At 45.8% G+C, this 25,564-nt stretch overlaps 1 protein-coding gene across 1 annotated transcript in view; it reads right to left on the reverse strand.

The window, feature by feature from the left end:
• Positions 1-884: 884 nt before the first annotated feature.
• Positions 885-25,564, reverse strand: part of LOC134936018 (NXPE family member 3-like) — a 108,619-nt gene continuing 83,939 nt past the window's right edge. The window contains exons 3-6 of the mRNA XM_063930917.1: positions 12,216-12,436; positions 8,542-8,612; positions 7,748-7,963; positions 885-1,620 (exon numbers count right to left, since the gene is read on the reverse strand). Of these exons, the coding sequence (XP_063786987.1) occupies positions 1,091-1,620; positions 7,748-7,963; positions 8,542-8,612; positions 12,216-12,436 (1,038 nt within the window). The 3' untranslated portion in view covers positions 885-1,090. The remainder of the gene's footprint in view (positions 1,621-7,747; positions 7,964-8,541; positions 8,613-12,215; positions 12,437-25,564) is intronic.

Raw genomic sequence — 25,564 nt, forward strand, 5'->3', positions numbered from 1 at the left:
CATCGGAGTTGGGCAGACCTAATCCGCCCTTCAAACGCGGCTGCCGTGGACCCAAGAAACCATAGTCACGCAGGCGTGAACTGACAACACGGGTGAAACAATAGAGGTAGGCTGCTAGGGGCTATTTCCATACCACACCTTATTTCAGCGTCACCTTCTGGTGCTCTGGACTCACTACGCAACATCTCTCTTGTTCTGTGCACCAGGAACGTAACACGCCCATGGCAGCAACTACTCTGCAATACATGGTGCTCAGTGGGCACTTACCACACATTGGGTGTCTGAGGTCCAAGTACTGTAGCATCAGTAGGCAGGTTAATGACTGTAAAATGAAACCTCAAGACAAATCGGTAAAACCACTGCTAAACAATGAGAGGACAAGGTGGCAGAGTATGAGTACGTTATGGTAACTCAAGTGGTCACAACTTTCAGGTATCTTCAAATTAGAGATCATAGTTGTACACTTATGGTATTACAATGAGAGTTCCATTTACCCATCTCCTAATCTGTATTAAAAAATAAAATAAAAAAACACTTGCCAATAAATGTTCCATCATATATGCTGTACTGATGTACAGTATCTAAAAACATGATTTAGGTATTGCCTCATAGTTTTTTTTTACTTAGAAGTCAATTTACTAAGCCTTGGATGGAGATAAAGTGGACGGAGATAAAGTACCAGCCAATCAGCTCCTAACTGCCATTTTTCAAACCCAGCCTGTGACATGGAAGTCCACTTTATCTCCATCCAAGGCATAGTAGATAGACCCCTCAGGTTTTTTTTTAGATATTTAACCTTATAGTACTAAAACTATAATTAAACTGCAAATACACAATAATCAAATAGTTTTCTAAAAAAAAAAAAAAAATTTGTAAAACAGTCGTGAAACACTTTATCCAAGTTAATTTATTGAGAATGTTCTGAGATAAGATGCCTTCAGCAATAATGGAAGTGCGAGTGGTACTAAGATGCCAGTCTTTATATTATTTATATTTATATGGTTATTTTCCTATGGTCAGCAAATGTCCACACCATACACAGGATGCAGTATTTGTTGGCCTGTACAGTAACTGAGAAGTGTCTTGTACCTCATTGTGGACATATGTAGGACAACATGAGGTCCACCTCATTCCTGATGACTGGTGGCCTCGGGTGTGTGCTGTCAGGGAGATAGTGGCAGGAGGTCATGTCCCAGGCATCCAGGAAAGTGACAGCCATTCCCTTAAAGGCTGCCCTCATTAATGTGTCCAACTGAAGAGACAGCCAGTCACTGGCATGAACTGTCTTACGACCTGTGTTGGCTGATTTAATTATCACAGTGGTCTGAGGGCTGCGGAAAAGTAAAGATTGAATTGCTTGATGGATCTGTTTCAACCTTTCTAAATAGACTCTTACAGGGAAAGTGGTGAAGTGAGCCCATAGGTTCACCAAAACAACAGTATCAGGGCCCCCACCAATCCCAGCCAATTCGATTGACTCGTAATGAATGTTAGAAACCAAAGTCTTGCGAGACCTTATTGGAAGTCCATGAAACCTCCATCGAATGGCCAGACCAGCATTAGCATCCACAGCTAGCAGAGGTCCAGTCTTAAAACCATGCAAGTCTATCATCTTGAGACCTAAGAAGAAAAATATATTTATTGCAACTCGACCATTTTAGAGGTAGTCAATCAATTTGTAACGCTACTACTTTCCAATCTGTATTCTGCCACTTCTCCAACTGGTCTCCATTGGAGCTCTTTAACATGGAAATTGGTGATGGGTTTAATTAACATACTATAAAAAAAGATTAAATGCATCTTTACTAGAAATATTATATGTGCAAAACTTCCAACATAGGGGGTCATTCTGACCCGTTCGTATGTTGCAGTTTGTCACAGCGGTGCGAACGGGTCAGAACTGTGCATGCGCAGCGGACGCATTGCGCATGCGTGTCATTGCCCGGCGACGCCACCAGCGGAAAAAGTGATCGCAGCGGCGATCGCAAGAAGACTGACAGGCGGGGGGCGTTCCGGGGCATCAACTGACCATTTTGCAAGTGTGGTGAGGCGAACGCAGGCGTGTCCAGGCGTTTGGAGGGTGGATGTCTGACGTCAATCCCGGGACCTTCGTCGCTGGATCCGTCGCACAGGGTAAGTATGTCTGACCCTGGTCTTGTTTTGCAGGAAACTTTTTTAGCATAGCAGGGCTGCACAAGCGAGCGCAGCCCTGCTATGCTAAAATACACTCCCCCCATAGGCGACGTCAAGTTGATCGCTCGAGCAGGAAAAAGTTTCTACGTGCGATCAACTCGGAATGAGGGCCAATGACGGATCCACCTTATCGCGTCTGGAAAACTGTCAGTTGACGCCCCGGAACGCCTCCCTCCTGTCAGTCTTCTTGTGATCGCCGCTGCGATCACTTTTTCCGCTGGCGGCATCATTGCCTGGTGACGGCTATGCGCAGTTCCGACCTGTTCGCACCACTGCGACAAACTGCAGCGTGTGAATGGGTCGGATTGACCCCCATGGTCCCTTCCACCAGATGCATTACAAAATGCTGTGCACCTGTGCTTCCCACTTTATGTATGATTGCAATCACCTGGGTAGAACTAATCAATTGATTAATAGGGTGTTTCAACATAGGTGACTGCATTCATACGTTTATTGGGAAGTATATAGTCACAGTATTTTGAACCAGGTGGAAGTATTACTTGGTATGTACAGGGTCAGACTAGGCCACCAATATACAGGTGGGTCTCACTGCCTGAGGGAACTGCCCCATCCCCTCCATAAAGCACATGCAGGACAGTGATTCCTTGTTTTATTCACCCTCTCTAATAGCTGACCACATCTCTCTGTGAAGCAGTCATGCCCATTCATACACACTGGGGGTCATTCCGAGTTGATCGCTCGCTAGCTACTCTTAGCAGCCGTGCAAACGCATAGTCGCCGCCCACGGGGGAGTGTATTTTCGCTTTGCAAGTGTGCGAACGCGTGTGCAGCCGAGCGGGACAAAAATTTTTTTTACAGTTTCTGGGTAGCTCTCTACTTACTCAGCCCTTGCTATCAGTTTTGGTCCCGGAATTGACGTCAGATACCCGCCCTGTAAACGCCTGGACACGCTTGCTTTTTTCCAAACACTCCCAGAAAACGGTCAGTTGACACCCATAAATGCCTTCTTCCTGTGAATCTACTTGCGATCGGCTGTGCGAATGGATTCTTCGTTAAATCCATCACCCAACAACGATTCGCTTTGTACCCGTACGACGCCCCTGCGCATTGTGGTGCATACACATGCGCAGTAGTAACCTATTTGCGGCGCTGCGAAAAAAACGGCAGAGAGCGATCAACTCGGAATGACCCCCAGTATTTCAAAGGACCCTACCATTGCATTCCCCAGTGGGCTCTTCATGCATGAAACTATGGTCTATAAAACTCTTACGGCGCATTCGCCAAACTGTGTGATGGTCACAGTTGCAATCAACACGCATGGTTTGTGGAAGGAGACTGGGACGTCAGTCAGAGATGTACAGTCTTATGGGCGTTTTATGGAAGTGTCACAGTTCGCAGAACTGACTGCGAACTGAGATGCCTAATCGCTGACATTGGAGGCCGTACTCTGGCGGGAATTCTGTACCTAGCATGGAGCTGCTCCAAGTTATGCTGGTGCGTCTGCTGGTTGTGCCTAAAGAGGCTTAAAGTGAGTGTCACACACCTTGCACATTCAGACTCAAGAAAGTTCAGCGAGGAAGGGCTTGTACTGATATTAGCATGCTTCAGCGGCAAAAGACCCACACGGACGCCCCATAGAGTGTTTGTGCGATTTGTAAGAAAGTTAGAGGGTGAGAAAATTACGGAGTTGCTTGAGATAGATTAGTAAAAAGAATATATACTGAACTTACCATGGGTGAACAAATTCCCAAGCTTATGGTTAGAAAATGTGACCATTTAAAAACAATTTAAAAACAATAATACTGTATAACCACAAGTTGTGCAGGGAGCAGCAACTTCACTCAAATATTGGTGTCCGTGCTAGAGATAAGGAACTGAGTAAAGAATATCCCAGGCCAAGGCCCTCATTCCGAGTTGTTCGCTCGGTATTTTTCATCGCATCGCAGTGAGAATTCTCTAAGTGCGCATGCGTAATGTTCGCACAGCGCATGCGCCAAGTAACTTTACTACGAAGAAAGTATTTTTACTCACGGCTTTTTCATCGCTCCGGCGATCGCATTGTGATTGACAGGAAATGGGTGTTACTGGGCGGATGTACGGCGTTTTAGGGGCGTGTGGCTGGAAACGCTACCGTTTCCGGAAAAAACGCAGGCGTGTCTGGAGAAACGGTGGGAGTGCTTGGCCGAACGCTGGGTATGTTTATGACGTCAGCCGGGACCGAAAAGCACTGAATTGATCGCACAGGCAGAGTAAGTCTGGAGTTACTCTAAAACTGCTAACTCGGTTTTGATCGCAATATTGCGCATACATCGGTCGCACATTTAAGAAGTTTAGATTCACTCCCAGTAGGCGGCGGCTTAGCGTGTGTAACTCTGCTGAAATCGCCTTGCGAGCGAACAACTCGGAATGAGGGCCCAAGTATGTTATTCTGCACAGGGCAACAAGAAAATGTAATATCTATGGGGGTCATTCCGAGTTGTTCGCTCGGTATTTTTCATCGCATCGCAGTGTGAATTCTCTTAGTGCGCATGCGTAATGTTCGCACTGCGCATGCGCCAAGTAACTTTACTAAGAAGAAAGTAAGTTTACTCACGGCTTTTTCATCGCTCCGGCGATCGCATTGTGATTGACAGGAAATGGGTGTTACTGGGCGGAAACACGGCGTTTTAGGGGCGTGTGGCTGGAAACGCTACCGTTTCCGGGAAAAACGCAGGCGTGTCCGGAGAAACGGTGGGAGTGCTTGGGCGAACGCTGGGTGTGTTTATGACGTCAGCCGGGACCGAAAAGCACTGAATTGATCGCACAGGCAGAGTAAGTCTGGAGTTACTCTAAAACTGCTAACTCGTTTTTGATCGCAAAATTGCGCATACATCGGTCGCACATTTAAGAAGTTTAGATTCACTCCCAGTAGGCGGCGGCTTAGCGTGTGTAACTCTGCTGAAATCGCCTTGCGAGCGAACAACTCGGAATGAGGGCCTATGGCCCTCATTCTGAGTTGATCGCAGCAGCAAGAAAGTTAGCAATTGGGCAAAACCATGTGCACTGCAGGGGAAGCAGATATATCATGTGCAGAGAGAGTTAGATTTGGGTGGGTTATTTTGTTTCTGTGCAGGGTAAATACTGGCTGCTTTATTTTTACACTGCAAATTAGATTGCAGATTGAACACACCCCACACAAATTTAACTCTCTCTACACATGTTATATCTACCCCTCCTGCAGTGCACATGGGCCCTCATTCCGAGTTGTTCGCTCGCAAGGCGATTATAGCAGAGTTACACACGCTAAGCCGCCGCCTACTGGGAGTGAATCTAAACTTCTTAAATGTGCGACCGATGTATTCGCAATATTGCGATCAAAACCGAGTTAGCAGTTTCTGAGTAACTCCAGACTTACTCTGCCTGTGCGATCAATTCAGTGCTTTTCGGTCCCGGCTGACGTCATAAACACACCCAGCGTTCGGCCAAGCACTCCCACCGTTTCTCCAGACACGCCTGCGTTTTTTCCGGAAACGGTAGCGTTTTCAGCCACACGCCCCTAAAACGCCGTACATCCGCCCAGTAACACCCATTTCCTGTCAATCACAATGCGTTCTCCGGTGCGACGAAAAAGCCGTGAGTAAAATTACTTTCTTCTTAGTAAAGTTACTTGACGCATGCGCAGTGCGAACATTACGCATGCGCACTAAGAGAATTCTCACTGCGATGCGATGAAAAATACCGAGCGAACAACTCGGAATGAGGGCCATGGTTTTGCCCAATTGCTAACTTTCTTGCTGCTGCGATCAACTCAGAATGAGGGCCATAATTAAGACTAGCATGTCATGCATGATATATGGCAAATGCTCCATAGATTTATCAAATTTGCTAAAGGTGCTCCCAGGAATTGAATGTGGATTGAGAAACCAATCAAAGAAGTTGATCCCTATGTGGGGCACTCTTTTTGCGTGATAGCGTTTATAAATTTTAATAAAACATAACTTTTATTATCTTTCCCTTAAACATAATGATGTATCCGGACTGAGATAAAATATACCATGATGACTCAGTCACCCCTTATGTAATTAAATCTATATAGACTTTGCAATTTGTCTTGTGGTGATAATATAAAAAATAATATAGTCACTCTGAAGTGAGAGGATAGGCAGGGTAGGCAGGGGTATGGATTGCAGTGTTGACCCTATTTAGGTTGACAGTAAGAATGTCTTGTAAGGATGGTTGCCATCGATGGCAAAACTGTTAAAGGCCTTCAATGGTCACCAACTATGTTATGGGAGACCATTGATGGTTTCACTCATCGATGGTCATCCATGTTATTTCAGTTAATGTCCCGCGGGCCAATCACAGCCCTGGGGGGGAGCTTTGAAGGGGTTGGGACGGAGCTATGCTCAGAGCTCTGGCACCTTGCAAAAAAATTTCAAAAATGTTAGTTTGTGCAGTGCCATCGATGGAGGGAAACCATCTGGTTCTCTCTCATCAATGGCAAAAGCATTCAACATCGGCCATAAACCATCGATGATTAGGAATCATTGGTGGTCAATTGCCATCCCTAGTTGACAGTCATTAGGTCAGCCACTATTGGTTGACATGGCAAAGGTTGACATGATGAAAAGGTCGACATGTGATAGGTCGACATGGTCAAAAAGCCGACAGGGACAAAAGGTTTACAATGGAAAAGGTCGACACGGCAAATGGTCGACACATAACAGGTCGAAACAAGATTATTTTTCATTATTTGGTGTTATTTTCTTCGTAAGAGTACAGGTAACCCCAATTAGCGTACCGTGTACCCTCACTTGGCTTGATTCGCTGGCCATGCTTTTGGCAAGGTGTCTAACTCTGATACCGCTGTTCTCGGCACAGGTTACTATTCCTTATCGTAGTCCACGAGGATGGTTGAGTATTACATTTTTTTAAAGAAGGAAAGAAAAAAAGACCTGTGTCGATCATTTGTGTGTCAGCCATATGTGTCAACCATTTGCACCTGTTGACCTTTTGTACCTATCAGCTATAAGCACTGTCGACCTTTTACATGTCTATCTAATGACCACATCAACCTTTTGTCTATGTCGACGTAATGTATTTTGACCACTAATGGCCACCTTATCGTCTATCGTTCTAATTAAGGTCAACCTGTCATCTGGATACCAGTAGGCAGTGTGTTATATGCAATTTATCTCAGTCTGGATAACTCTATTATTTTTGAGAAAAAGATAACAAAAGTTACATTATATTAAAATTAAGAAACGCTATCACACAAAAAGAGTGTCCCACAAAGGGATCAACTTCTTTGATTAGTTTCCCGATCCACATTTGTCTGAGTACTTGGTATTCGATTACTGGGAGCATCTCCAGCAAATTTGATAAATCTATAGAGCATTTGCTATATATCATGCGTGATGCTGGTTTCAATACAGATGTTCAATATTTCTTTTTGTCCTGTGCGGGATAACACACTTGGCCTAAGATCTTATTCATGCTTGAATTCCAATCCAGTTTCTAACAACAAACACACAGACAAGTAGAGGTCTCTACAGAAGAACCTGCCCCATAGATTGTCAATGAATTTCTGTAGAAAGCAAAGTGGACATCTTACTGGGAATGAAACTCTCCAAATACTCAAACCACTGGCGCAGAGTAGAGTCTCCAGACATGTGGATGTCCTTCCCCTTCAGACAGGCAAGAGCATCGGACGGCCGAGGAAAATGGCGCGCTATACATGTAAGGGATCTCCAGTTGTCACCATAGTAAAAGCCAGAAGGCTGTGTAGGTTCCTGGCCAGGTCTGCAGGCCGAGAGCTTGGAAGTAAGTTCTGCAAGACAATGCGGTGAGCAATAGATAAAAAATGGTTAAACTCTGTTATTCAACATCTCACCATATGATATATGCTGTTGCATCATAATCTCGTATTTACAAAGACCACTAATGGGGCTGTTAACCACACTTTGGTTACATTCCTGGAATGTCCTGATCTCCTAAAAGAGTATGCCAACCTGCAAGATCTGCCCACTTCCCCAGAGAGGTGTGCTCACTGAGGGCACTAGGAAGTGATTTGTGGTAAACCACTTCATTATGGACCACTAGTGATACACTTCACTTTCAGGCTGGGTTTGGACCTCCAGCATCTCCCAGAGGGACCAGCTGGTGTTAACAAATCTCTTCTAGATGGGTACACTGTTTTATCCAGTTACCTTCATAAGAGAGTTTGTCTGAAAGCCACAGGGTCTGACCTACTGGTTGTAGTAATCAGAAATCCAGGAATCTCATATTCATTGAATCAGACAATATCAATCATTTTTACAAACTATTTGGACAACTCGCTCGGTCACACCTAATTGAATCACCCACCCATAGAGTCAATGAAAGTATATTGCACTGAAGCCAACTTACTCAATGAGCTGTTTTCTGAGATGACCTTGATTGGAGAAACTTTACCAGAGATAATCTGGTCAGTGACAGGGCTGCGGGAAGGAAATCACTGATTACACCGACTGAAATCTGTCTGATGCATAAATGGAAACTAACAGGTCTAAAGGTTAAAATGTAATTGCATCTCTAACCCTTCCAATTCATCCCTCACATCCAATTATCTTGGGACACTATTTATGAAACCACATCCATTGAGTCTCTATGCAGTATCTACATTAGCGCTGTAACAATATACCCCTGGCCATCTTTACTTTATTACTGCCACCTCAGCACATTTGAGATTGTCTAGTCAATATGTTCTGCCTGGCTACCACCCACTGAGATCCACCCACTACTACCTACCTAAAATGCTTGTTCATTCCAGTATTTCAGAAATGACCTATAAGAGAGCCCTACTCTGGATCCAACTGGAGCCTTTTCTGTTATAATGCAAGAGTCATCATTACTTGAGGCAAATAAGCTTCATAATGATCCTGCTACAGTAGGTTCCCAGGTTGTACAAGGCCTGACTTTGTTGCATGATCTGATCAAAGATTTCTCTGTCCCTGCCCTGACCACTGTAAGTTCGGGTGCTACTCTTTGGCAAGTACTTTGAAAATGCCCTGCCAGCATGGTTGCTGACTTGCTTTGACACAAACATCCTCATCATCATCATCATCATCATCATCACTATTCTCATCATCAATAGCCTCATCAGCATCAGATACACAAATTTCCCCCTCTTCAAGTTGCACTTCCACAGAAGCATCCACAATTTCTATGTCACCATCTTTATTTGTACTGCTCATCTCCACATTTTCAGAGGTTACAGACATGGTGGAGGCTTCTTTATGAGTAAAATGTAAAAAATGTCAGACTTATACATAGCGAACGTGGACACTCCTAGAGATTCTCCAAGGATTTGTAAACACATAGTTTGTTCTTCAACCTTAGTGTTCTTTTTTTGGCTACTGACTTGACTGTTTTAAAGTTGACACCTCAACTAGACTCAGAGCCGGAAGGTTACAGAAGTAGATGCTTGTTTGTGTTTGGCCCTGGATTACACAATAGACATTCTTCGAGTGCATGAAACAGCAGTAGCACTAGCAGGACCACCACTCGCAAACGAATGCCATGGCCTGAGCCTTCCCTTGCCACAACGTGTGGTTTATGGCATGTTGGCAATTTTATGTTATTTGTCAGTAAACGTTCCCTCTATTATTAGAGGTGATGTTTTCTTTAACATTGTGAAATATTTATATTCAGGTGCCATTTCTTAAACTTTTTGTCACCTGGTCCACATTTAGTCGATGTTGAAGTACTATCATGACTAGAAGCAGCCACAGCTCTAGTACTGGGTTAGATATGGATATGGATTGACTGATCCTTATCCATATTTTCTTTTTTTACACATTGCGATTCAGAGCGCTGCTAGTAACGCTAGCACACTGGCACCTAATGAACGTTATTTTTTGACAGATGTATTTTATTTTTTTAACATGGTGTCTGTAATGAAGACGCAACACAATGCCTCATAGTGCTGCAGCCCAAGTCCCTTCACTGAAACTGTCACATTAGTGATGCAGCTCACAGCCCTTTACTGAAACAGTCACACTAGTGCTGCACCCCACAGCTCTTCACTGACAGTCTGACACAGTCAAGGTAGTGCTGCAACCCACAGCCCTTCACAGTCTGACAGTCATAGTAGTGCTACAGCCCTTCGCTGACACAGTCACACTAGTGCTGCACCCCACAGCTCTTCACTGACAATCTGACACAGTCACGGTAGTGCTGCAACCCACAGCCCTTTGCAGTCTGACAGTCATAGTAGTGCTGCATCCCACAGCCCTTCAGTGACACAGTCACACTAGTGCTGCACCCCACAGCCCTTCACTGACAGTCTGACACAGTCAAGGTAGTGCTGCAACCCACAGCCCTTCACAGTCTGACAGTCACATTAGTGCTACAGCCCACAGCCCTTCGCTGACACAGTCACACTAGTGCTGCACCCCACAGCCCTTCACTGACACAGTCACACTAGTGCTGCACCCCACAGCCCTTCACTGACACAGTCACACTAGTGCTGCACCCCACAGCCCTTCACTGACACAGTCACACTAGTGCTGCACCCCACAGCCCTTCACTGACACAGTCACACTAGTGCTGCACCCCACAGCCCTTCACTGACACAGTCACACTAGTGCTGCACCCCACAGCCCTTCACTGACACAGTCACACTAGTGCTGCACCCCACAGCCCTTCACTGACACAGTCACACTAGTGCTGCACCCCACAGCCCTTCACTGACACAGTCACACTAGTGCTGCACCCCACCGCCATTCACTGACAGTCTGACACAGTCACGGTAGTGCTGCATCCCACAGCCCTTCACTGACAGTCTGACACAGTCACGGTAGTGCTGCATCCCACAGCCCTTCACTGACAGTCTGACACAGTCACGGTAGTGCTGCATCCCACAGCCCTTCACTGACAGTCTGACACAGTCACGGTAGTGCTGCATCCCACAGCCCTTCGCTGACAGTCTGACACAGTCATGGTAGTGCTGCAACCTACAACTCATTGCAGTCTGACAGTCACAGTAGTGTTGCACCCCACAGCCCTTCACTGACAGTCTGACACAGTCATGGTAGTGCTGCAACCCACAGCTCATTGCAGTCTGACAGTCACAGTAGTGTTGCACCCCACAGCACTTTGCTGACAGTATGCTCCTTAGTCTGTCTTTGTAGTACACCATGAAAACATTTAGTTTTGATGGGTTAAGAAAGCCAAATCGTACCACTTTATTCCTGATTTCATGCTAATACTTGCATTTACACTTTTCTTTTTATCACTTGACTTTCTTAATTATTTCATAACACTTTTTTCAACAAAATAACTAAATGTAAGTTTTAATACAATTTTGTCAGTTTCTTTTAGCATAAGCATCTGGGGTACTACACAAAACATGTGTAGAATTAAAGCTCAGGGGCACAATGGTCAACTTGCTACCTCACAGCACTGAGGTCTTGGATTTGATTCACACCAAGGCACTGTATGTGTGGAGTGTGTATGTTCTCCCTGTGTTGCATGGCTTTCCTCTTTGTACTCTAGAATCTTCCCACAATCAAAAAATATACTGGTAGGTTAATGGGTTTTTGACATTAAAATAATCTTTCAATATACTGTATGCACTGCAAACTATGGGGTACATTTACTACGATTCGTGTTTTTGCTGATGTCAGCCGACATCAATCTCGGCTGACATCGGCCGTTTGAGATTTCAACTTTTTGCGGTTGGCCGGGAGTTACTCGTCACTTCCCCGGGTCGCAGCGGCTGCATGTGGTCACTGGGTGGGAGGGGGCGGCACAGCGGCATGGGCCGCCATTTTCGGGGCTGCAGCCCGTCCCCCGCATGGTCTGGCCACGCCTGCACTGGCGGGACTGCGCCCCAAAAATGGCGGCCCAAGCCGCTGTGCCGCCCCCTCCCACCCAGTGACCACCTCTGCCTGTAAATCATGTGTCCTCCAGAATATTAGTGTTTGCGTGTGTCTTTGCTTGATATTTCATATCACGGCAACTTGTTATTTGTTTATGGTTATAACAAATGACGGGATCCCTAACATCTCACTCACTCACTCACTCACTCACTCACTCACTCACTCAGCAGAGCGTCCTCCAGCTGATCTGTCACTTTGTGCAATTCACCACCGGCGTGATACACCCAGGAGTCACATGACAAATTCCGTGGTCTCAAACACTGCCACGTGTTCCCAGAGGCGGGATCCCGGTATTTGCACACATCCCTTCCCGGCAGTTCCAGGTTACACTCTGTCACTTCACTGCTTCCGTTAAATAGAAAATATCCAAGGAAAGATGCCTGAAAAGAAGAACCATATATTATAAAACACAAGAGTGAAAGGCAATGCTCTAAGATATTTGAAGCTTGTAAATATATATAGGGCTCTTTTGCATTCCATAGGTAAAATTCTGTGTAACTGACACTATACTGGGGGACATTATGTGTAACTAGCACTGTACTGAGGGACATTATGTGTAACTGGCAATATACTGGGGGACATTATGCATAACTGGCACTATACTGGGAGACATGTGTAACTGTCACTACTGGGAGACATTATGTGTAACTTGCACTATATTGGGGACATTATGTGTAACTGGCACGATACTGAGAGACATTATGTGTAACTGGCACTGTACTGGGAGACATTATGTGTCACTGGCACTTACCTGGGGTCAATATGTGTAACTGGCACTATACTGGGAGACATTATGTGTAACTGACAATATACTGGGGGACATTATGTGTAACTGGCACTTTACTGGGGGACATTATGTGTAACTGGCACTATACTGGGGGACACTATGTGTAACTGGCATTGTACTGGGGCACATTATGTGTAACTGGCATTGTACTGGGAGACATTATGTGTAACTGGCACTATACTGGGGGACATTATGTGTAACTGGCATTGTACTGGGGGACATTATGTGTAACTGGCACTGTACTGGGGGACATTATGTGTAACTGGCACTATACTTGGGGACATTATGTGTAACTGGCATTGTACTGGGGGACATCATGTGTAACTGGCACTGAACTGGGGGACATTATGTGTAATGGACACTATACTGGGGGACATTATGTGTAACTGGCACTATACTGGGGGACATTATGTGTAACTGGCACTATACTTGGAGACATTATGTGTAAATGGAACTATACTGGGAGACATTATGTGTAACTGGCAATATACTGGGGGACATTATGCATAACTGCCACTATACTGGGAGACTTGTGTAACTGGCACTGTACGGGGAGACATTATGTATAACTGGCACTATATTGGGTGCATTATGTGTAACTGGCACTATACTGGGGGCATTATGTGTAACTGACACTATACTGGGAGATATTATGTGTAACTGGCACTGTACATTACATTATGTGTAAATGGCAATATACTGGTGGAGATTATGTGTAACTGGCACTATACTGGGGGACATTATGTGTAACTGGCATTATACTGGGGGACATTATGTGTAACTGGCACTATGCTGGGAGACAGTATGTGTAACTGGAACTATGCTGGGAGACACTATGTGTAACTGGAACTATACTGGGAGACATTATGTGTAAATGGCACTGTACTGGGGGACATTAAGTGTAACTGCCAATACACTGGGGGACATTATGCATAACTGGCACTATACTGGGAGACATGTGTAACTGGCACTGTACTGGTGGACATTATGTGTAACTGGCACTATATTGGGTGCATTATGTGTCACTGGCACTTTACTGGGGTCATTATGTGTAACTGGCACTATACTGGGAGACATGTGTAACTGGCACTGTATATTACATTATGTGTAACTGGCACTATACTGGTGGAAATTATGTGTAATTGGCACTGTACTGGAGGACATGATGTGTAACTGGCAATATACTGGGGGACATTATGTGTAACTGGCACTGTACTGGGGGACAGTATGTGTAACTGGCACTGTACTGGGGACATTATGTGTAATGGGCACTATACTGGGGGACATTATGTGCAATGGGCACTATACTGGGGACATTATGTGTAACTGGCACTATACTGGGGGACGTTATGTGTAACTGGCACTATAATGGTGTCAATATGTGTAACTGGCACTATACTGGGAGACATTATGTGTAACTGACAATATACTGGGGGACAGTATGTGTAACTGGCACTTTACTGGGGGACATTATGTGTAACTGGCACTATACTGGGGGACACTATGTGTAACTGGCATTGTACTGGGGGACATTATGTGTAACTGGCATTGTACTGGGAGACATTATGTGTAACTGGCACTATACTGGGGGACATTATGTGTAACTGGCATTGTACTATGGGACATTATGTGTAACTGGCACTGTACTGGTGGACATTATGTGTAACTGGCACTATACTTGGGGACATTATGTGTAACTGGCATTGTACTGGGGGACATCATGTGTAACTGGCACTGAACTGGGGGACATTATGTGTAATGGACACTATACTGGGGGACATTATGTGTAATGGACACTATACTGGGGGACATTATGTGTAACTGGCACTATACTGGGGCACATTATGTGTAACTGGCACTATACTTGGAGACATTATGTGTAAATGGAACTATACTGGGAGACATTATGTGTAACTGGCAATATACTGGGGGACATAATGCATAACTGCCACTATACTGGGAGACATGTGTAACTGGCACTGTACGGGGAGACATTATGTATAACTGGCACTATACTGGGTGCATTATGTGTAACTGGCACTATACTGGGGGGGGGCATTATGTGTAACTGACACTATACTGGGAGACATTAAGTGTAACTGGCACTGTACATTACATTATGTGTAAATGGCAATATACTGGCGGAGATTATGTGTAACTGGCACTATACTGGGGGACATTATGTGTAACTGGCATTATACTGGGGGACATTATGTGTAACTGGCACTATGCTGGGAGACAGTATGTGTAACTGGAACTATGCTGGGAGACACTGTGTGTAACTGCAACTATACTGGGAGACATTATGTGTAAATGGCACTGTACTGGGGGATATTAAGTGTAACTGCCAATACACTGGGGGACATTATGCATAACTGGCACTATACTGGGAGACATGTGTAACTGGCACTGTACTGGTGGACATTATGTGTAACTGGCACTATATTGGGTGCATTATGTGTCACTGGCACTTTACTGGGGTCATTATGTGTAACTGGCACTATACTGGGAGACATTATGTGTAACTGGCACTGTATATTACATTATGTGTAACTGGCACTATACTGGTTGAAATTATGTGTAACTGGCACTGTACTGGAGGACATTATGTGTAACTGGCAATATACTGGGGGACATTATGTGTAACTGGCACTGTACTGGGGGACAGTATGTGTAACTGGCACTGTACTGGGGACATTATGTGTAATGGGCACTATACTGGGGGACATTATGTGCAATGGGCACTATACTGGGGGACATTATGTGTAACTGGCACTATACTGGGGGACGTTATGTGTAACTGGCACTATAATGGGGACATTATGTGTAAATGCCAATATACTGGGGAGATTATACGTAACTTGCACTATACGGGGGGGACATGATGTGTAACTGTCATTATACTGGGGGATATTATGTGTAAATGGCTGTATACTGTGAGACATTATATGTAACTGGCACTATGCTGGGAGACATTATGTGTAAATGGCACTATACTGGGAGACATTATGTGTAACTGGCAATATACTGGGGGACATTATGCATAACTGGCACTATACTGGGAGACATGTGTAACTGGCACTGTACTGGTGGACATTATGTGTAACTGGCTCTATATTGGGTGCATTATGTGTCACTGGCACTTTACTGGGGTCATTGTGTGTAACTGGTACTATACTGGGAGACATTATGTGTAACTGGCACTGTATATTACATTATGTGTAACTGGCACTATACTGGTGGAAATTTTGTGTAACTGGCACTGTACTGGAGGACATGATGTGTAACTGGCAATATACTGGGGGACATTATGTGTAACTGGCACTGTACTGGGGGACAGTATGTGTAACTGGCACTGTACTGGGGACATTATGTGTAACGGGCACTATACTGGGGGACATTATGTGCAATGGGCACTATACTGGGGACATTATGTGTAACTGGCACTATACTGGGGGACGTTATGTGTAACTGGCACTATAATGGGGTCAATATGTGTAACTGGCACTATACTGGGAGACATTATGTGTAACTGACAATATACTGGGGGACATTATGTGTAACTGGCACTTTACTGGGGGACATTATGTGTAACTGGCACTATACTGGGGGACACTATGTGTAACTGGCATTGTACTGGGGGACATTATGTGTAACTGGCATTGTACTGGGAGACATTATGTGTAACTGGCACTATACTGGGAGACATTATGTGTAACTGGCATTGTACTAGGGGACATTATGTGTAACTGGCACTGTACTGGTGGACATTATGTGTAACTGGCACTATACTTGGGGACATTATGTGTAACTGGCATTGTACTGGGGGACATCATGTGTAACTGGCACTGAACTGGGGGACATTATGTTAGGGTCTCCTGCCCTGTGCTGCCACGTCGTCATGGCAACCGGGAGACAAGTGCTAGTGGAGTAACCTGAGCGCAGCTGATACTCCGGTTCGGGTCTTTTGCTGTGCAGTGGTTATAGGCTCTGTGCACGGCAGGGGATCCGGTGCTGGTTTTTGTGCTCACAGTCTGTGAGGTCTGAGTGGGGCGTGGACAGCACCTGCTTTATAAGGCCTCTTTTCAGGGTAAGCAGATGCTGCTGAATCTTTGTTGGTTAGTCAGTTCATGAAAGTTTGCCAGTACTGTGAAGCTTTGTATTTGTTTGTTGCTTACTGCAAATAGGCCTGGGGATTTGGTATTACACTCTGCCAATCCAGACCTAGCAGTAAGACTGGAGTCAGTCGTTTAGCTTGCTGGGGTTCTGTTACTACTCTGTGAACTTAGCAAGTTTGCGGCTGTATTCTAAGACTTGCCTGTCTAATCCTGTCTCACTGTGCTAGGTGTCAGGGGTCAGTTTAGTGGCAGTAAGCTGAACCTGTGCACTGCAAGTGAGAATTAGGATTGTGGAGACTCTCCTTGTGTCTATCATTCCATCTCTGACCAAGGAGTTTACTGCCACACCCGTTGGTAACCCTTTAGGGTTTTGCTGTTGCCCTTAGCAACAGCATTTCGGGTTCTCTACGTATTAAAACACAACATCTTGCTTTTCCCATCTGAGCAGTTCTAATACAAGGGAGATACCCAGTTCCTTAGCCTCTGGGCTTCTCTGTTCACTTTGTGTGTATTTTGTTACCCTATCACCTTCTGTGTACGTTATGTCATATTCCCCAGTCTGTCTGTGAGTCCATTTGTTTTGCATAACAGTTCAAACACCAGTACATTCCTGCAGGCACTGGAGTGCATAACAGTTTTGACACCAGTACTTTCCTGCAGGCACTGGTGTGCATAACACATTATGTGTAATGGACACTATATTGGGGGAAATTATGTGTAATGGACACTATACTGGGGACATTATGTGTAACTGGCACTATACTGGGGGACATTATGTGTAAGTGGCACTATACTTGGAGACATTATGTGTAAATGGAACTATACTGGGAGACATTATGTGTAACTGGCAATATACTGGGGGACATTATGCATAACTGCCACTATACTGGGAGACATGTGTAACTGGCACTGTACGGGGAGACATTATGTATAACTGGCACTATATTGGGTGCATTATGTGTAACTGGCACTATACTGGGGGGGGCATTATGTGTAACTGACACTATACTGGGAGACATTATGTGTAACTGGCACTGTACATTACATTATGTGTAAATGGCAATATACTGGCGGAGATTATGTGTAACTGGCACTATACTGGGGGACATTATGTGTAACTGGCATTATACTGGGGGACATTATGTGTAACTGGCACTATGCTGGGAGACAGTATGTGTAACTGGAACTATGCTGGGAGACACTATGTGTAACTGCAACTGTACTGGGAGACATTATGTGTAAATGGCACTGTACTGGGGGATATTAAGTGTAACTGCCAATACACTGGGGGACATTATGCATAACTGGCACTATACTGGGAGACATGTGTAACTGGCACTGTACTGGTGGACATTATGTGTAACTGGCACTATATTGGGTGCATTATGTGTCACTGGCACTTTACTGGGGTCATTATGTGTAACTGGCACTATACTGGGAGACATTATGTGTAACTGGCACTGTATATTACATTATGTGTAACTGGCACTATACTGGTTGAAATTATGTGTAACTGGCACTGTACTGGAGGACATTATGTGTAACTGGCAATATACTGGGGGACATTATGTGTAACTGGCACTGTACTGGGGGACAGTATGTGTAACTGGCACTGTACTGGGGACATTATGTGTAATGGGCACTATACTGGGGGACATTATGTGCAATGGGCACTATACTGGGGCACATTATGTGTGACTGGCACTATACTGGGGGACGTTATGTGTAACTGGCACTATAATGGGGACATTATGTGTAAATGCCAATATACTGGGGAGATTATACGTAACTGGCACTATACGGGGGGGACATTATGTGTAACTGTCATTATACTGGGGGATATTATGTGTAAATGGCTGTATACTGTGAGACATTATATGTAACTGGCACTATGCTGGGAGACATTATGTGTAAATGGCACTATACTTGGAGACATTATGTGTAAATGGCACTATACTGGGAGACATTATGTGTAACTGGCAATATACTGGGGGACATTATGCATAACAGGCACTATACTGGGAGACATGTGTAACTGGCACTGTACTGGTGGACATTATGTGTAACTGGCACTATATTGGGTGCATTATGTGTCACTGGCACTTTACTGGGGTCATTGTGTGTAACTGGTACTATACTGGGAGACATTATGTGTAACTGGCACTGTATATTACATTATGTGTAACTGGCACTATACTGGTGGAAATTATGTGTAACTGGCACTGTACTGGAGGACATGATGTGTAACTGGCAATATACTGGGGGACATTATGTGTAACTGGCACTGTACTGGGGGACAGTATGTGTAACTGGCACTGTACTAGGGACATTATGTGTAATGGGCACTATACTGGGGGACATTATGTGCAATGGGCACTATACTGGGGACATTATGTGTAACTGGCACTATACTGGGGGACGTTATGTGTAACTGGCACTATAATGGGGTCAATATGTGTAACTGGCACTATACTGGGAGACATTATGTGTAACTGACAATATACTGGGGGACATTATGTGTAACTGGCACTTTACTGGGGGACATTATGTGTAACTGGCACTATACTGGGGGACACTATGTGTAACTGGCATTGTACTGGGGGACATTATGTGTAACTGGCATTGTACTGGGAGACATTATGTGTAACTGGCACTATACTGGGAGACATTATGTGTAACTGGCATTGCACTAGGGGACATTATGTGTAACTGGCACTGTACTGGGGGACATTATGTGTAACTGGCACTATACTTGGGGACATTATGTGTAACTGGCATTGTACTGGGGGACATCATGTGTAACTGGCACTGAACTGGGGGACATTATGTTAGGGTCTCCTGCCCTGTGCTGCCACGTCGTCATGGCAACCGGGAGACAAGTGCTAGTGGAGTAACCTGAGCGCAGCTGATACTCCGGTTTGGGTCTTTTGCTGTGCAGTGGTTATAGGCTCTGTGCACAGCAGGGGATCCGGTGCTGGTTTTTGTGCTCACAGTCTGTGAGGTCTGAGTGGGGCGTGGACAGCATCTGCTTTATAAGGCCTCTTTTCAGGGTAAGCAGATGCTGCTGAATCTTTGTTGGTTAGTCAGTTCATGAAAGTTTGCCAGTACTGTGTAGCTTTGTATTTGTTTGTTGCTTACTGCAAATAGGCCTGGGGATTTGGTATTACACTCTGCCAATCCAGACCTAGCAGTAAGACTGGAGTCAGTCGTTTAGCTTGCTGGGGTTCTGTTACTACTCTGTGAACTTAGCAAGTTTGCGGCTGTATTCTAAGACTTGCCTGTCTAATCCTGTCTCACTGTGCTAGGTGTCAGGGGTCAGTTTAGTGGCAGTAAGCTGAACCTGTGCACTGCAAGTGAGAATTAGGATTGTGGAGACTCTCCTTGTGTCTATCATTCCATCTCTGACCAAGGAGTTTACTGCCACACCCGTTGGTAACCCTTTAGGGTTTTGCTGTTGCCCTTAGCAACAGCATTTCGGGTTCTCTACGTATTAAAACACAACATCTTGCTTTTCCCATCTGAGCAGTTCTAATACAAGGGAGATACCCAGTTCCTTAGCCTCTGGGCTTCTCTGTTCACTTTGTGTGTATTTTGTTACCCTATCACCTTCTGTGTACGTTATGTCATATTCCCCAGTCTGTCTGTGAGTCCATTTGTTTTGCATAACAGTTCAAACACCAGTACATTCCTGCAGGCACTGGAGTGCATAACAGTTCTGACACCAGTACTTTCCTGCAGGCACTGGTGTGCATAACATATTCAGCAACCTAATACTCCTGTTGAAATTTTGTGGGAATATGGAGCATACCCCTCAAAATACGTTGCAACAGGTGGTCGATCAGGTGCAGGTCCTGACTCGACAATTTAATGATTTGTCCATTAAAATGCACACCTCCCAGGCTGCTGGCGGAGCTCCCGCAGCAGCAGCACCTGCAGGGGTTAAGGAGCCGAAAGTAAATCTCCCGGATCGTTTTTCTGGAGATCGCTCGCAGTTCTTTTGTTTCAAGGAGAGCTGCAAGCTATACTTCCGGCTTAGGCCTCAGTCTTCTGGGTCGGAGATTCAGCGGGTGGGCATAGTGATTTCCTTGCTACAAGGAGACCCACAGGTCTGGGCATATGGGTTGCAGCCTGACTGTCCGTCGCTTAAAAGTGTTGATGCTTTTTTTTACGGCACTGGGCATGTTGTATGATGACCCTGACAAGACGGCCTCAGCCGAGGCTCAGATTTCGATCCTTAAGCAAGGGCGAAGGCCAGTTGAGGTTTACTGTACGGAGTTTCGGAGGTTGGCCCATGATACCCAGTGGAATGACCCAGCCCTGAGACACCAGTACCGAAGAGGTCTTTCTAACCAGATAAAGGACCAACTGGTACAATATCCCTTGCCTGATAGCTTGGATCAGCTCATGCAGTTATCCAGCCGGGTGGATAGACGGCTGAGAGAGCGTAGGCTTGAAAGGGAGACTGAGATTTCCTTCCTTCCCAAGGGAACCTCAGACTCTGAGGAATTTTCTGAGGAGCCTATGCAGATTGGGGCTACCCGCCTCTCCTCGCGTGAGAAGACGCGGAGGAGACAGCAGGGGTTGTGTTTGTACTGTGGGAATAAAGGTCATGTGGTAGTATCATGCCCAGAAAAGCCGGAAAACTTCAGGGCCTGAGGGTGATGGGAAATATCCTGTCAGGCCAGAAGTCAGAATTTCCCAAGAAGACTTTTATCATTCCGGTGACCTTGAAGATCCTCGGTCAAACTGTCAAGACTGAGGCCTTTGTGGACAGTGGGGCCGACGGGGTTTTTATGGACCGCCAATTCGCCCTGAAACACTCTGTTCCCTTAGTACCCTTGGCATCGGAAATTGAGATTTGTGGGTTAAACGGGGAACCACTATCCCAAGGTAAAATTACCTCTTGCACTAGCCAGATTTCTTTGTTTATTGGAGCCACACACTCTGAAAAATTGTCCTTTTATGTGACTGTCTGTACTTTTGCCCCATTGGTGTTGGGGTTACCCTGGTTAAGGGCCCACAATCCTCAATTTGACTGGGTCTCTGGGGAGATTCTTAGTTGGGGTACTGATTGTTTCAGGAGTTGCTTGAGCCTTCCAGTCAGGCTCTCGCAGCTAAGTTTGCCAGGATTGCCAGGGTGTTATGCAGATTTTGCGGACGTGTTCTCCAAAAAAGTTGCAGATGTACTACCTCCCCATCGCCCCTATGACTGTGCCATTAATTTGTTGCCAAATGCTAAGCTTCCCAAGAGCAGGTTGTACTCCCTGTCACGTCCTGAGACTTAGGCTATGGCAGAGTACATTCAGGAGAACTTGGCTAAGGGATTTATCAGACCTTCACAGTCTCCAGTTGGGTCGGGGTTCTTCTTCGTGGGTAAAAAGGACGGTTCGTTGCGACCCTGCATCGACTTCAGGGAATTGAACCGTATCACGATTAAAAACTCATACCCACTGCCTCTCATTTCGGTCTTGTTTGACCAGCTTCGTACTGCCACCATTTTTTCTAAGATTGACCTACGCGGTGCGTACAATCTAATCCGAATAAGAGAGGGGGATGAATGGAAGACTGCCTTTAATACCCACTCAGGGCATTATGAATATTTGGTGATGCCTTTTGGGCTCTGTAATGCCCCGGCAGTCTTCCAGGATTTCATGAATGATGTGCTCAGGGAATATTTGGATAGATTCTTAGTTGTATACTTAGATGACATCCTAATCTTCTCCCATTCCCTGGAGGAACATCGGAAGCATGTACGCTTAGTCCTCCAGAAACTCAGAGACCACCGGCTTGGGGCGAAGTTGGAGAAGTGCGAATTTGAAGTTCAGCAAATCGCATTTCTAGGATATATTATCTCCCCAGAAGGTTTCCAAATGGAGGGTTCCAAGGTACAGGCAGTCCTGGATTGGGTGCAGCCCACTAGTTTGAAGGCGCTTCAGCGTTTCCTGGGCTTTGCAAATTTTTATAGACGATTTATCGCTGGATTTTCGTCTATAGTGGCGCCCTTGGTGGCACTCACTAAGAAAGGGGCGGATGTTGCTCACTGGTCTTGTGAGGCTAAAACGGCTTTTGCCCGTCTCAAAAGGGCATTTGTTTCGGCCAAGGTGCTGCGACACCCAGATCCAGAGCGTCCTTTTGTGGTGGAGGTGGATGCCTCTGAGATGGGTATTGGGGCAGTGCTTTCTCAGATGGGAGTGTCTGATAATCGCCTTCATCCCTGTGCTTACTTTTCCCGTAAATTTTCGCCTGCCGAGATGAATTATGACGTGGGTAACCGGGAATTGTTGGCTATTAAGGATGCACTCGAGGAGTGGAGACACTGGCTTGAGGGGGCTAAGTTTGTGGTCTCAATTCTCACTGACCATAAGAATCTGGCATATTTAGAGTCAGCGAAGCGTCTCAATGCCAGGCAGGCACGATGGGCTTTGTTTTTTGCTCGCTTTAATTTTTTGATAACATATCGCCCTGGGTCAAAAAACATCAAGGCTGATGCGCTCTCACGGAGTTTTGCTCCAATCCAGGAGACCACCGAGGAGCCGTTGCCCATTGTTTCCCCATCATGTATTAAAGTGGGCATTACCCAGGACCTCTTATCATTAGTCCTTAGAGCACAGGAGCAGGCTCCTCCAGACCTTCCGGTAGGTCTTTTGTTTGTGCCTCCTAGGTTAAGACAGCGAGTGTTCCTGGAATTCCATGCCAAGAAGTCGGCAGGTCACCCGGGTATTGCCAGAACTCGGGAGTTGCTATCTAGGGCGGTGTGGTGGCCCTCGGTGGCTAAGGATGTGGATCAGTGGGTTCGGGCATGTGATATCTGTGCCCGAAATAAGACTCCTAGAGGGGTTCCTGTTGGCCCATTACATCCACTCTCTATCCCATCTAAGCCATGGACCCACATTTCAATGGATTTTGTGGTGGACTTGCCCAAATCCTCGGGGATGACAGCCATCTGGGTTGTCGTTGACAGGTTTTCGAAGATGGCGCACTTCGTTCCACTGGTTGGGCTGCCATCAGCCAGACGCCTGTCTGAATTATTTATGCTGCATGTTGTGCGTCTCCACGGGTTGCCACTTGATGTGGTCTCTGACCGCGGATCCCAGTTTGTGGCCAAATTCTGGAGGGCATTTTGTTCCGATCTCCAGATTTCTGTCAGCTTGTCGTCAGGCTACCATCCGCAGTCTAATGGGCAGACTGAAAGGGTGAACCAGTCCTTGGAGCAGTTTCTCAGGTGTTATGTCTCCAAGTGTCAGACTGACTGGGTTGCTCATCTGTCCATGGCGGAGTTTGCCTATAACAACGCGGCTCACTCTGCTACAGGGATCTCTCCCTTCCTTTGTGTGTATGGGCATCATCCTAAGGCCAATTCTTTTGACCCCCTGGACTCCTGGTGGTTCCTCTGTGGTTTCGGTCCTTAGAGGTATTTGGCGGAAAGTGAAGAAAGCCCTTGTGTCTGTGTCATTAGTGACCAAAAGGGTTTTTGATAAGCGGAAAAGACCCTGCAGCTTCAAATTAGGAGACTTCGTCTGGTTGTCTACCAAGAATTTGAAGTTGAGACAGCCATCTCATAAGTTAGGCCCCCGGTTCATCGGCCCTTATAAAATCACCAGGGTTATCAATCCGGTGGCATTTCAGTTAGATCTGCCCCGTTCTTTGGGTATCAATAAAACATTTCATTGTTCCCTTTTAAAACGGGCGATTAGTAATCCTTCTTCCAGTGGAAGACCTTCCCCTCTTCTGATACGTGGCCAGAGGGAGTTTGTTGTTGAAAGGATTCTTGACTCCAAGGTGGTTCGGGGTCGGCTGTCATTTTTGGTGCACTGGAAGGGGTATGGCCCGGAGGAGCGGTCGTGGGTGCGCAGTTGTGATCTTCATGCCCCCAGACTGATACGCTCTTTCTTCTCGCAGTTCCCCGATAAACCCGGTGGTAGGGGTTCTTTGACCCCTCGTCAGAGGGGGGGTACTGTTAGGGTCTCCTGCCCTGTGCTGCCACGTCGTCATGGCAACCGGGAGACAAGTGCTAGTGGAGTAACCTGAGCGCAGCTGATACTCCGGTTTGGGTCTTTTGCTGTGCAGTGGTTATAGGCTCTGTGCACGGCAGGGGATCCGGTGCTGGTTTTTGTGCTCACAGTCTGTGAGGTCTGAGTGGGGCGTGGACAGCATCTGCTTTATAAGGCCTCTTTTCAGGGTAAGCAGATGCTGCTGAATCTTTGTTGGTTAGTCAGTTCATGAAAGTTTGCCAGTACTGTGTAGCTTTGTATTTGTTTGTTGCTTACTGCAAATAGGCCTGGGGATTTGGTATTACACTCTGCCAATCCAGACCTAGCAGTAAGACTGGAGTCAGTCGTTTAGCTTGCTGGGGTTCTGTTACTACTCTGTGAACTTAGCAAGTTTGCGGCTGTATTCTAAGACTTGCCTGTCTAATCCTGTCTCACTGTGCTAGGTGTCAGGGGTCAGTTTAGTGGCAGTAAGCTGAACCTGTGCACTGCAAGTGAGAATTAGGATTGTGGAGACTCTCCTTGTGTCTATCATTCCATCTCTGACCAAGGAGTTTACTGCCACACCCGTTGGTAACCCTTTAGGGTTTTGCTGTTGCCCTTAGCAACAGCATT

The sequence above is a fragment of the Pseudophryne corroboree genome, chromosome 6 (assembly GCF_028390025.1).
Source record: "Pseudophryne corroboree isolate aPseCor3 chromosome 6, aPseCor3.hap2, whole genome shotgun sequence".
Classification (NCBI taxonomy): Eukaryota; Metazoa; Chordata; class Amphibia; order Anura; family Myobatrachidae; genus Pseudophryne; species Pseudophryne corroboree.